This window comes from Amphiprion ocellaris, chromosome 12 (assembly GCF_022539595.1).
Source record: "Amphiprion ocellaris isolate individual 3 ecotype Okinawa chromosome 12, ASM2253959v1, whole genome shotgun sequence".
Lineage (NCBI taxonomy): Eukaryota > Metazoa > Chordata > Actinopteri > Pomacentridae > Amphiprion > Amphiprion ocellaris.
In genome coordinates, this window is record NC_072777.1 from 7,787,810 (window position 1) to 7,801,126 (window position 13,317).

General features: G+C 38.2%; 1 protein-coding gene across 3 annotated transcripts in view; it reads left to right on the forward strand.

Moving 5' to 3' along the window:
* vta1 (vesicle (multivesicular body) trafficking 1) overlaps window positions 1-13,317 on the forward strand; it is a 77,906-nt gene that overhangs the window by 19,047 nt on the left and 45,542 nt on the right. For all 3 annotated transcript variants that reach the window (XM_023288264.3, XM_023288272.3, XM_023288279.3), the window contains exon 3: window positions 8,420-8,547. In XM_023288264.3, coding sequence (XP_023144032.2) covers window positions 8,420-8,547 — 128 coding nt within the window. The remainder of the gene's footprint in view (window positions 1-8,419; window positions 8,548-13,317) is intronic.

The following is a 13,317-nucleotide window of genomic DNA, read 5'->3' on the forward strand; positions in this document are numbered from 1 at the left end:
ATGCTACATGAAAAGATTCAGGAGATCATTATACTCAGTAAGAGGCTGCTGGTGAAAGTCAATCAGTGCAGGTCCATTGCTTACAGATAGTCTCATCCTGACTGCTGGAGCGGATGCACATGAGAAGCTTCTGTTTTCCTCCAAGGGTAGATTAGACAAGAACTTCATGAAATCAGGAAGCTTTATTAATTATTCGAAGCTTTATTAATAGATTCTAAATGTATTTATGAATCAGCCTCATGTGCACCAAGGCTTATATTATTGTGAAAGCCAATTTCATATCACACAGCCTTGTATTCTTTTGTAATTTGCTTCCTTGATTTACTCTTTTAATTAGATTTATCTTCTGTTTTTCTCTTCTCTTTTTCTCGTATTTTTTTGTTTAATAGTATCTGATTGTTGCAGTATAGAGTACAGTGATGCCTAGCTGCACACTGATGGCCCGATGCTTCCCTGTTTGTGTTGTTGTGAGTTTTCCAGTTAAAATTTTTCACATCAGATTATTCATTTAAATTTATCAGCTTAATAGAACGGAACCAGGACCTTCAATATTTTATCAAACTGCTCTGGAGAAATGAGGTGCATCAGGTTTAGAGACTACAGTGATTCTTTCAGTGTGTCAGATGCATATTTAATGAACTTTAAGGTGAATATAAATGTTGCATTGAATTGTTTGCGCGGTGTTTATAGACTCTGGTCATGTTCGAGGACAAAAACATGAGATTTGAATATCCTTACTGTCTGCTTAAAATACTGTTGTGTGCAGTTGAAATGTTGTTGTCTTGAAGTTGCAGATGTTCAAGTGTCCATTGTTTTGTGCATTTGAGTAATTTAAAATCTAGATTGAGTCCAGCATTTCCATTGAAAGGCAGAAGGTAGCTGAGGATACATCTACCAACAGATGACATCTGCTGTTTCTTGCCTTCTGTTATGACCTGTAATGTCAGAGCTGAGAAAATTCTTCCTCTTCTTTTCAGTAAAATGTTACGTACTGAGGTTTCAGCTCTGAGTTCAGGAAACAGAACAGATTAATTTATAGCAGGGGTCACTAACTGACGGACTGCGGTCTGGATCCAGACCCTGACGCCATCTTATATGGACCTGGACTTGTAATCAGCAAATTGTATTGGTATTTTAAATTTGATGGGTTGCTTCTATTTTACCGGCGCAGTTTTTCAAATGTTTAAGGCATTGGTTATCAGCTCAGGAACACATAGACCAATTGCGTACGAGTTCAGCCTTCCCACGTGATGCTACCAAGTGGATGAAGTTTCTGCATTACAGGTGCTGAACATCGCACCTCTGCATTCAGAAAACAGCTGAGAGGCGACGGACAGACTAGAGGAGGACCAACAAAAAAGAAAAGAAAAAATCGAGCCCTGAAAGGAAAGTAACCCTGCATGTGCTGACCATGTTTGGCTTAACATACAGCTTTGAGGCAGCTTTCTCAACTATGAACATAATCAAAACTCAATATCATTCCAGACTGACCAATGAGCACCTCTAGATGTGTTAGAGAATGACCCTGACACCATTCAGACCACGATTCAAAATACTGGCAGCGCAAGCTGCAGTTCAGTTCTCACATTAAGCAACATAGGCTATAAGGGGAGTGATATATGACAGAAAAAAATGTTGAAGTGTTTAATTGTTTACATTTTTTGAGATTTAGGTATTGTTAAAGATGTATATAAGTTGGTTCAGGTTGTTCAGTCATAATTTTTTTCAAGTTCTGCACTTTATTTTAAGATGTACAGTTATAACAAAAGTTATTTATTCATAAATGTTGTGAAAATGTTTTTGAACCGCACTGAATTTATTTGATTTGACAGTCAGTTATTGATTACATGCAGCCACTATTATGATGCTCCGAACCTTAGCTTTAATAAATTTCCTCTGACTGGACTGCTTTGAATTTTAGTTGAAAACTCCTGCTATATAATCTACATGTAAAAGAGGGATTGCAGGGAAAGTTTGGAAACCATTCATCACCTCATAGCGCTGTCCAGCTCTTGAAAAATTTAGCCGACAATAATAACAATCTGAGCAGAAGGCTGGGAGAGAATTTCATTCGGTTTCATGCACATTTGACCGAATGTTAGGTGCTTTATTTCAAACTGCTTCATGAAGAATAATATCGTGCTGCAGCGCTGTATGGTTCAGCTGACAGCGTTGTTACTGCTGCTATCAGCAGGCACGGCAGCGGACTGACCAGAGGTGTGGCTTTTTAAAATAGAAAGTGTTCCTGAGCTGCAACACAGGCCCATAATGAAGCCTTTATCACGGCAAGACACGCATGAGTGGCTCTTTTCTAATAAAACACACCGTGGAGCTCTAATATTATGGTCTACTGTAATGAACACACACACACACACACACACACACACACACACACACACATACCCACACTAGAAGGCTTGACATTTGCCTGTTGTTCATGGGCAGCTACGCCGGTCGCAGGGGGTCTTCTCAGAGGTTTGAGGTTTCCTTCCTCAGAGAGATTGAAACACTGCACCTGCCAGGGCACCAGTGTCCCTACAAGTGTGCAAATGAGCCCCGAGAGGTCAGGTGTACAACAGAGCAGAAAGATAGCATTAATTGTTACTTCTTTATTGCAACAAATCGCCCATAAGATGGTTTCTTACCTGAAAAAAATGACAATTTTACAAGATTCAGATTGTATCAAAGTAGCTGACTAGTTCACTGTGACTTCACAAACAGGATCACATGTCTTCACTTCTCTTGTGAATATTGTGACATTTATTCACCTTTATTTTTACTATTAAGGACTCTTTTTTTGCTTGTGTAACAACTGTTTTTGGCATTTGTTGTTACATATCAGGTACGCTGATGTCGTCTCATCAAATACAAACATAAACACTATGTAAAGAAATACACTTCAGTTTGTACCTACATGTTCTCCAGCCTCACAAGTACATATTGTCTGGATAAAGCTGGGTCGAGGTCTACATTTTCATTTGGCTCACATTTGACGCAGGCTGCTCTCCAATCTGTCAACAAGGGCCGCACTAATTAGATTTTGTGGGGTTGTTATTATGAGGAGGGGAAGGAGGGAGGAGGTGAGATGAGACAAGAGTGTCTCAGTGGGGGTCAAATAAATGAGGTTTTTATCAAGAGACTGAGAGGAACAGACGGAGAGGTGATGGAGATGCTTCATTATCACTTTTAAAGTAATTATGATCTCGTGATGACATATTCTGATGACAAACGGACTTGTTTTTACTTGCAGAGCAATTTGTAAATACTTGAATCATTTTTCTTTTAGACTTTTTCCACCACTGTGTAATCATGCAGACCTAACGTTTCAAAAATCTGCTAAGTGTCAACAAGAGGAGTTAAGAGGAGTGGAATTGGGAGATGAATGAGATCAGGTCCTGGTCTTTATGAAGCTGAGGAGGGTGGAGGCTGAGGAGTTGGGAAGTCCCACAGGGATGCTGGACTCACTTTATTGATCACTCAGAGCCAATTAAAGGAGGCTGTGGACAAAGATGAAACATTCAGACACACATACACAGAGTTGCCCCCTTGAGCCAGATTTTACAGAGGCTCCAGGGATCTTCTTTACTGTCACACTCAGGTTCCCTACATCCGCTGCTTTGATGGTTGTATGTGTGTGTTCTTGTTAGCTGTTCTGCTTATTGGCATGGCTTGAGTTTTGTTCTGTTTGTAGACTCTTCTGTGTTTGTCTTTATAGCCTATATATTATGCATTTCTAAAGTCTGCAGGGACACTTCTGAATAAATGGAACAGTTATGAAAGGGATACAGACTTTTTAAAGAATTATGAAGCTTTTATTATACGTTTCAATTTTTTATATATATATATATATATATATATATATATATATATATATATATATATATATATATATATATATATATATATATATTATTTTGCTAGAAGGTCGAAAAGTTAGATGTTTATAAATCTAATCAAGTGTCCTAGTTCAGGATGTCTGCAAATCTTTAAAAGCAATGAATTCAGTCCCCTCAAAAAGACCTGGAAAGGTATTAAAAAGTCTTTAATTTCATTTACAAAGGTGGTTAATACAGGGTGTCCTCAACTTGCGTCAGAGTTCCGTTCCTATAGTGTAAGGTAAGCCAATTTTCGCAGTAAGTCGGACCTCCGGTGAAAATGTAAACAAAGCTGTTACATGCAATACGATATCTTTCAGTTTACACATACAGGATTCATCCATTCCACTCACCACGTGATGATATATTTATCCGCTCCGCTCACCAACTAGTTCCACTGAACCAGTTCCGACGTTGAACAGAGGACCGGCCCATAATCAGTTCCGACGTAACGGCAAAATGACATAAGTCGAGGACGTTGTAAACCGAGTCGGGCGCTAATACAGAAGGAAGCCCGCAAAAGACAGGTATCGTAATCAAATGCCCAAACCATCTCATCAGGTTTGGAAAGTTACAGAAATATTCAGACAATATTCTGATGTTGATGTGTGGGTGGAGGGAGTTCCTGAAGCTTTCCAAAAAGCATTTGAAGTATAATGCAACCTTTTTAGAGCTGCAATTTTGGAAGCAAGCTACCTGATTGATGACATTGTGGCTACATCTTGGAGCGAGCCTGAAAGGGAACCTCAAAGACAAGTGCCTGGTAACAGAGACTACAGCCAAGAAGTATAATTAGGTTGGGCCCAGAGGGTTGGTTTGGTGTTGATCCACTATATGAAAAGTTGGGCTGTGTGCATTTGCCAACTGGGTGGTGGAGTTATTAGCAAGCTAAAAACACTGATTTGGTTCAGTGTCAAAACGGAAAAATCTGCTTCAGGTAAAGCCCTAAACATGGATATGCACTTAATTTTGCTTAGACAATTCACATACTTTTTGCTTTTCTCTGTGCTGTTACCTTGGTACCTGTCTTCAGAGGGTATTCTTGGATTAGGTTCAATTAAGTGAGTGGTTAAATTTCAGTTCACTCTTGTTACCACACAGTAAAAGCTTCCCAAGGTGCTGTTGATGGCATTGAGCTGCAGTCAGACTTGACAATGTCACAAAGACAAACCTGATATCTAGTTTAAATTTCTTAACTGCCAAATTAGTAAAATATTTGATGGTCTGTGAAGTTTTTTTCTTCGTGAAACAGACCGACACCCTGCGGTTTTCTTTTTATGTTCCACTCCTTTATGAACTGTTGCCAGCAGTTGTGACTCATTTCTATAGAGCGAGTGAGTCAGAACACAAGCCACAGCAGCTTCTTTCTCCCTTTTTTTCCTCTTTCACTGATGACCTGGCTCGTACGTACAATACATGTTGGAATCATTAATTCTATTTTCCACTGTCATCGCCGGCTCAACTCTCCGAGGCTTCGCTCTCACTCGGACGGTGGAAAATCACTTGTTTAAAAATCTGTCTCATATGGTCCATGGTGGGAAATATCCCAAAGTTACCAGCCAGATGCTCCTAAATTTAGAGGTTAGTCGACTGCTGCAGCCACAGAGGTTATACTCTGAATATACGCTAATGAAACAGTTGTTATTTTAGGGATGAACCAGCAACAATGGTCAGGTTGAGCGTGGTCACACATCGATGTGTTCCTTTCATTGTTTTTCAAGGAATTGATAGTGTGATGATTGGAATCATCAACATTTTTAAACTACTATGCTGATCCAGATTGCTTCCTCATTGCCTTCATATTCATCCATCTGTCATATATCTGATGGCAGAATTAATGTCCAGCTTATTTTCTGATAAATTCCAGTTAAAAATCTGTGGCAGAGACAGAAGGGTTTATTTAGGGGGACCGACAGGAGAGAGAATGATACCACAGTGGGTCAAACAGACAGCGAAGCATGCTGCTGGACACCTGCATGGAATCGAATCCACCCTGACCAAGAAGAAGCTGTTCTTCATTCTTCAGAGACATGCTCCTCCCTCTGGTTTGCGAAGAAGGGTTCATGCTACAGCAGGATATTGAACCAGAGCACACCTCAAAGGTTTGAGATGAAGAACAAACAAGAGGAAGAAGAGTTGACTTGTATGGACTTCACTCCACAGTCACTTGAGCTCAACCCCACTGAACATTTATGGACAACTTGAAGGCTTAGAAAGAAAAACATCCCTGAAATATCAAAAAACTCTTTTAAACATTGTCACATCATGCTGCGATAACATGGATCATCAGGTCTAAACAAACTAATAGAGTCAATTCAGCTGAAGTGCTGCTGCCATTGAAGCATAACGAGGATCCTAGGTGTTATGTATCAGTTAACAGAGAAAATAAGCAAAAACTCTATGGACAGTGATGTGACATCATGTTGTTGCAACAGAGCTCAGAAGTGTTCTTTTCAAGGCCTTGAAATGTAAGCTGCATGACAAAGCATGAAATGGCAGGAGACAGGAGAAAATCAGGCAAAACAAGATGATGAAACAATCATCATGATGGAGCTAATGTATTTCTAACATTACATTTGAACCATATTGAATAATTTAGTTCTCCTCATGCCTCAGTGCTCTTTATTTACTTTTAACCAAAAGTGGTTGGTTGGTTTGGACCCTCTCAACTATTTGCTGAGTCATGTTACCCACCGCGAAGATGATGTAAAACCAAAAGTGAATCAGGCAATACAATGATATATTCAAACTTGTGACTCACTTTTAAATTGTTGCAGTTTTTTACAGTAAAAAAAGTTGTTGTATTCTTGTAGTTGACTTTAAGTTTGGTTGACTGTGATGTGGAACCCTGACAATGAGCCTGAGAGTCCTGTGTAAAGTTTCTTAAGTTTTCTTTGATCTCACATTCTTTATATTCTCTGACCAGTTGTCCTCTTGTCGTCCTGCACTCAGCTCAGTGGGTTTACATTCCTCTGCTGTGGCACACATACACACCGTCTGGTCTGATTAAGTCAGAGAACAGTGTATCTATTCAAGCTGGTCAGGGTCCATCTGCTGGAAGGTACCGGTGTGTTTGCATTAGTGCTTTTACAAGAAATCAGATTCCTGCTGGACACTGTAAGGGAGCGAGAGAGACATACAGACAGGGAGTGAGCATGATATTTAATGTAGAAGAGGAATTACAGGCAGAGAAAACGTATACAAAGCAGAGGCAGCTGAAATGAGATGAACTGTCACGCTAGATGGCGTCAAATGAGGCGAGGATGTGTTTGGTTGAGTTGAAATGTTTGAACACGGCTGAGGATTATTTTTCATGCACTAAACCAAAAGTCTTTTAAGCCACACATTGAGGATCCTGTGTTTGTTTCAACAGTCTTCACTGGATAGTTGCATTAACTGATTTGACAGATGCATTTACAGCTACAGTTTGTAAAAGCTTTCGAAGGTTTATTAAAGCTGTATTTCTAAAAAGATAGTAAAGTAAGTAGACACATGTATGAATAAATATATTCTGGAAAAGGTCAAGGATAACTAAATTAATAAATAAATAAAATTTGAATATCATAATTATAATTAATAATAATAATTATTATTCTAATATCAGATATAATATAGTCACCAGTAAGTCTCAGATTGAGACCAAACCCAATTCCATGCAATAAACTAACAACCATCATAAAAGCAACAATTGTTCATTCACATCCAACTATAGTGCAATGCAATAACAACTTCCCAAAAAATACTGCAAAATTTCCACACACTGATCTAGAGAAAATATATAGTATAAGAATGACATGAAAAAATAGGATAAACCAAAAAATCTTGGGGTGTTGGCTATCTGTCATTATTTTAGCATTAGAGGGTCACTTTACAGATGTAGAGTTTGTTCAACTTGTTAATACTAGTGAGCAACTCAGGGTGGTTGTACAACTGCAGAATTAGTCTTGTGAGGGTTAGAATTTTTTTGCACACAGCTTTCTTGTGGCATATAATGCTCAGAGTTTCATCCATGTTGGCTGGTCTGCCTGTATCATTGGTTCTGAAACCTAAAACTCCCAGAATCCTGTATCCCACTGGCACTCCCCATCTTTCTCAGCTCGACAGCTTGTCTGTTCTTTTAACTGTTGGTAGTATTACAGACCTCTGCTAGCTCATATTTTGCACTGAAATATATCCCTTTAAAAAGCTGTTGATTTGTATGATATACAAGGAAGATATCAGCCCCACATGATAGCGCAACATAATAAGAAAAAAACATGGTAAAAACTGCTTTATTGTTAGTGTGATCTGATTGTAATGGGCTGCATATGCTCGTGTATGATCTGTTATCGGACTAATATTATATCAATAATGAAGCCACTTTTCATTTTTAAAGCTACTAAATTCATTCTCATTTCGGTTTTTGGCTCGTTATGCTAAAAGTCTATTCCAATCACATATCCAATAACACATATTTTCTGAGTCTTGCTACATTGATTTTACAGCTCAGTTCATGACCTTTTTAATTGTTTTTGAGTAATTGTGTGTTTTATTTTGTTTTACAGATGAAGAAGGAGCTGAGTGACAATGACTCCATCAGCCAGGAGGTGGTTGGTAACGCCCACATTGAAAACTACGCCTTAAAAATGTTTCTGTACGCCGACAATGAAGACAGAGCCGGTCGATTCCACAAGTAAGGAATGCGTTTGTATCTAGTGGTTTTACCTGTTGACAGCATCATAAAATTAACTTGAAAAGGAGAAGCTTAAAGACAAGACAGACCAGCCGTCAATTTTATCTTCATTTGGCAGGCGTGGTAGAGCCTACTTTTGTTGGCTGATAAGTAAAAACTTCTGTTGTACTGAGTGACTTTGAGCAATCGGGGAAGTAGGTTGACAGTCAAATAATTGTGCTAAATTCACAGTGAGCACACCGATAGCAAAATTTGAGCTGTGTGACTGCTGCTATGACCCGCAACTATAAACCAGCCGATCACAATACTGCTTTAAAAGACACCGATTACACAGGATCATTTCTAAGAGCTTTTTTGAAACCTCTCGGAAAAAAAACACATTTTTTCCTTCTCCCAGTTCTTGTTTATCTCCTTGCTCCTCCTCTCTCCTCTGTCAATTAGACATGTTCCTAATTACAAATCTCTTTTTACTTTGCATATGTCCGCCTGCCAGCTACATAACAATGTCACCCAAGTGATTACATTATCAATGACGCCAACATCTGGCTCTATTTTATTTATTTATTTTTTTTTAATCATGATAGCTTTTAGCCACAACGCACACAGAGAAGCGCCATTAAAAGACTTTCCGTTTCATAGCCTTTCAGTCTATTTGTCTCAGCAACAGTCAATGACTCATACAAACCCTCTTAGCTTGTATTTCCCACATGTGTTCTTGGGGCACAATGTTAACATGCATGTCAGTATATACACATGTTCATAACTGCATGTTAGTGCAGTTTATGTCTGTGTTTAATGATATCAGTCCATTGTCTCATAGAGGTTTTCTTTCACCCGTCTTCCTGAAAACCTGGAACGGGTTGCTGGGTTTTTTAGTTGACTCTAAAACAAATTAATGTCTACTGTTGAAATGGATCTTAATCTATACTTAACCCAGTAGTTGCCTCAACTCCCCCTAACCTTATCAAAGCCTCATTGGAGAGGAGCTGGTTAATGCTAGCAAAATTATCATTGTTCCTAAAACATATCTTTCCCCCAACCACAAACAAGGGTGTGTAGCAAAACTTTTTACAAACTGATACCCCTCTTGTGTACTTTTGTGACATATCTGTGAATCTGTAAAAGCAATTATGAGAACTTCTTTACAAGACAAGTGGCGCTGCATTTCAAAATGCTCCCATGAATCAGTTTGGAAAGCGATGAAAACAGACATGGCTTATTGAATGTGTGTGCATGTACAGCACATGGCTTGGTGGACGAACATGTGATGGGTGGCTGCCGCTCCTCCCCTCTACTCAAACCACAGTCGTTTCATCTCCCTCCATCCACACCGCACTTTTCCATCAACACCAGAGCTTTGGCTTCACGCTAATCATCAAAGTAAGAAATACTGTATCCTGTTATGTAAGAAAATACCAGCAACTTACAAAAATAAGTTCTGCACATAGTTCTCACCAGCAGTTTTTAGTTTCTCTGGTCTTCCATTGTGTACTTGGTTTATCCATTCAAATGGCAACTTAAACCTCTGAGGCAAACTTAGCAGGATGGTGAACCTGGACTTCAAAAAGATTATTCTTCAAGAGTCAGTTTGAGATAACTGTTATGAACTGAAAACATATTCCAATGTTCTAATTGTGTTCAGTGACATCACCAGAGATCAGGGTTCACATCTGGATCACATCTTAATTGCGAATAAAGTAAACACATTTGTTCTCCTGCTTTTATGTTACAGTGACATTGAAACAATTTCCAAAAGTACCAAAACATACAAACAGGAAAGTTTTAAAGCTCTTTAGATGCATCACAGGATAACATATTTATAGCAGAAATATGCAAAAATGATCACCAGCAAACCTCTTACCCTTAGTTCCTTCTTCACTACTGAAAACCAATGATGAAAACTTGCAGGTAATATTACCAGACGGTTGTTTTTGGCGATTCACACCAGCTTTGGCTATTTACAGTTAACGTCCGACTGATCTCTCCCAAAGATTGTGAGTGAAAAGATGCATCACTGTGTCACAACACTCTATGACCTCCAGTCAACTGTGATGTTCTGCAGACTGAAGGCTGTTCTATGGAGAAATGAAATACTGCGTAGTCTCACTTCAGCCTTGTTTGAAGCTCATGTTTAGAGTTGTGAAGGAGTCTCTCCATTATTTGGATCAAGTAGTTTGTGAGAAATGAGCTGTAAAAGCCAGCTGTTAACATCAGTTAATACAGCCAATATCAATCAGGCTGGCCTCATTAATGTTGACGATTAATTTATCAGCTGTAGCTGAGAACTGTAGCTGCTCTGGATTATTGCAAACAAATAGCTGATAACACACCTAAGCTGAATGTTTGAGTTGCTTTGAACTTACTGATGCTGTAATTAAAGTTTTTACAAGGGATGTAAAAGGATTTAGATTTAATAAGTGGATTTATAATCACTAAGACAGGCAAAATTAGCAGGATGACGAACCTGGACTTCAAAAACATGATGAGAGTGAGTTAATTTTGTTGTATGAATGAATGAATAATGAACTGAAAACAAATTCCAGTGATATTATTATATTCAGTGACATCACCAGAGATCAGGGTTCACATCTGGATTACATCTTAATTGCTAATAAAGTAAACACATTCTTTTTAAAGCTTATATATTACAGTGACATTGAACCAAGTAGCAAAAGTACCGAAACAAATAGCACATTTTTAAAGCGCTGTAGATGCATCACAGGACAACACATTTTTAGCAGAAATATGCAAAATAAATGGATCCAGTTTGTTGAACTTGATCACCAGCCAGTAGTTTGTTAGAAATGAGCTGTAAAAGCCAGCTGTTAACATCAGTTAATACAGCCAATATCAATCAGGCTGGCCTCATTAATGTTGATGATTAATTTATCAGCTGTTGCTGAGAACTGTAACTGCTCTGGATTATTGAAAACAAATAGCTGATGACACACCTAAGCTGAATGTTTGAGTTGCTTTAAACTTGCTGATGATGGAATTAAACTTTTATAAGGGATATAAAAGGATTTAGATTTAATAATTGGATTCGTATTCACTAAGATGCCATAAAAGTCAAACCCTAGACATCAGTATCATTAAAAACACAGAGTCCTTCAGGGCAGTGGCTTTGCCCGGCAGGGTCCTGCTCCTTCTCTGCTCCAACTGTTAAAACCAGCCCGCTGCTGGATTCTCTCTGCAACCAAAAGACAGCATAGTGAAAGGGAGAACAGAGAATGCCAGATGCAATCATTTCCAAGATTTGTTTTCTTCAAGACAGAAATGATTTATACTGATGCAACATTTGTTTTGCTGTCCCACTCCTAGAAATGTGGCATAATGTTGAAAATGTCTGTGTCATTACAAGAAAATGTAATTAAAATACTTTTCCATCACTATCTCAGTCAAATTCAGCAAAACAGACATAAATTCTGAATCCACATATTATCTCTACCTAAACCACTTGACCAATGCTGAAATTTAAGGCCCACATTCACACTCCCACAGCAGAGGGAGTTCAGTGGAAGCAAAAACAGAATTAGTGACAGTGGTTATACTCTAAAGTTTAGGTTATGTTAATTGATATCAGGTCTAAAGGATTCACTGAATGCAAACAGTGACGTTTACTGCTCGTCACTGTGTGTCAACTCTCAAAATCAGACTGTCAGACCCAGACTTTCCCACGTCACTGATGGAACTAAGCACTGCTTCTCAAATCTCTCGGGCCAAATCAAGTGAACTTTTTTTTACAAAGTCACATATTTGACTTTACAGTTTGTACAACCAGTCCAGGATATTTTCAAATATGGCAGGTCAGTTCTCCTTCCATGGAAGTAGAAAATTTTGGCTTCATGTGCAAAGCTGCTACTTTATGTAGGTCAGGAAAACACCGCAGCCTGTTGATCTAATGTGTGTGTTTGGCCTTTGCTTGTGTAGTATTTGATATGAAAACCTGCGTGATAAGGCTGTTTTAACAGGAGTGTTTCCCCCTGGTGGTTTGGGCGTGGTTACAATGATGTTTATACTTCAGTTTTTAAATACCAAGAGTGTAACATAACCTTTTAAAAGAAGTGCAAGAAGAAGGGGAAGGGGAAAACAAACTGAAAAATAGCCGTAAACTAAAATAATATCAGTTTTATCAGTCAAATCATTCACAATTGCACAGTAAACAAGAAGTATAAAGAAACGTTGCTTTTAAGGACCTGGTTTTCCAAATCAGAATATACTTGTTCATGTCCCTGGTTGGAGTTTGTAATCATTGATAAATTCATCATTTTTGTATATGTATGTATCATATTTAAGGAGATAGGCTACTATGAAGCCAGGTTTAAGTAACTGGATAAGTTGCATTAAAGAATATTCTATGATTTGTACATTTTCCTCCCCATTCATTCCTGTCATTCCATGTTTCATCTGTAATATAACATATGGAATTTTAAAGTTTTTTTTTTAATTTTTTTTTTATCCCTGACAGGAAACATCTGGGAATTAAATCCGAAAGAATTTTTATGTCTTTCATATGGAAAGGCTATATTCTCATTTGTTTTTTTCTTTCCCTTTTTTTTATTAGGGGTTTTTCCTTATCTGAACTGACATTCTGAAGATACCTGCTGTGTTGTTTCTTGTGATCATTGACTGTTTATAAAAGAAGTATGATTCTATAGAAGTCTATGAGAAATGGACCCTGCTTCTCACTTGACTTGTTACCTTTGGAAACATTTTTCTAATGGGTTCATGGCTTCAATCACGAGTTGAATGTCTCATTCAATACATCAT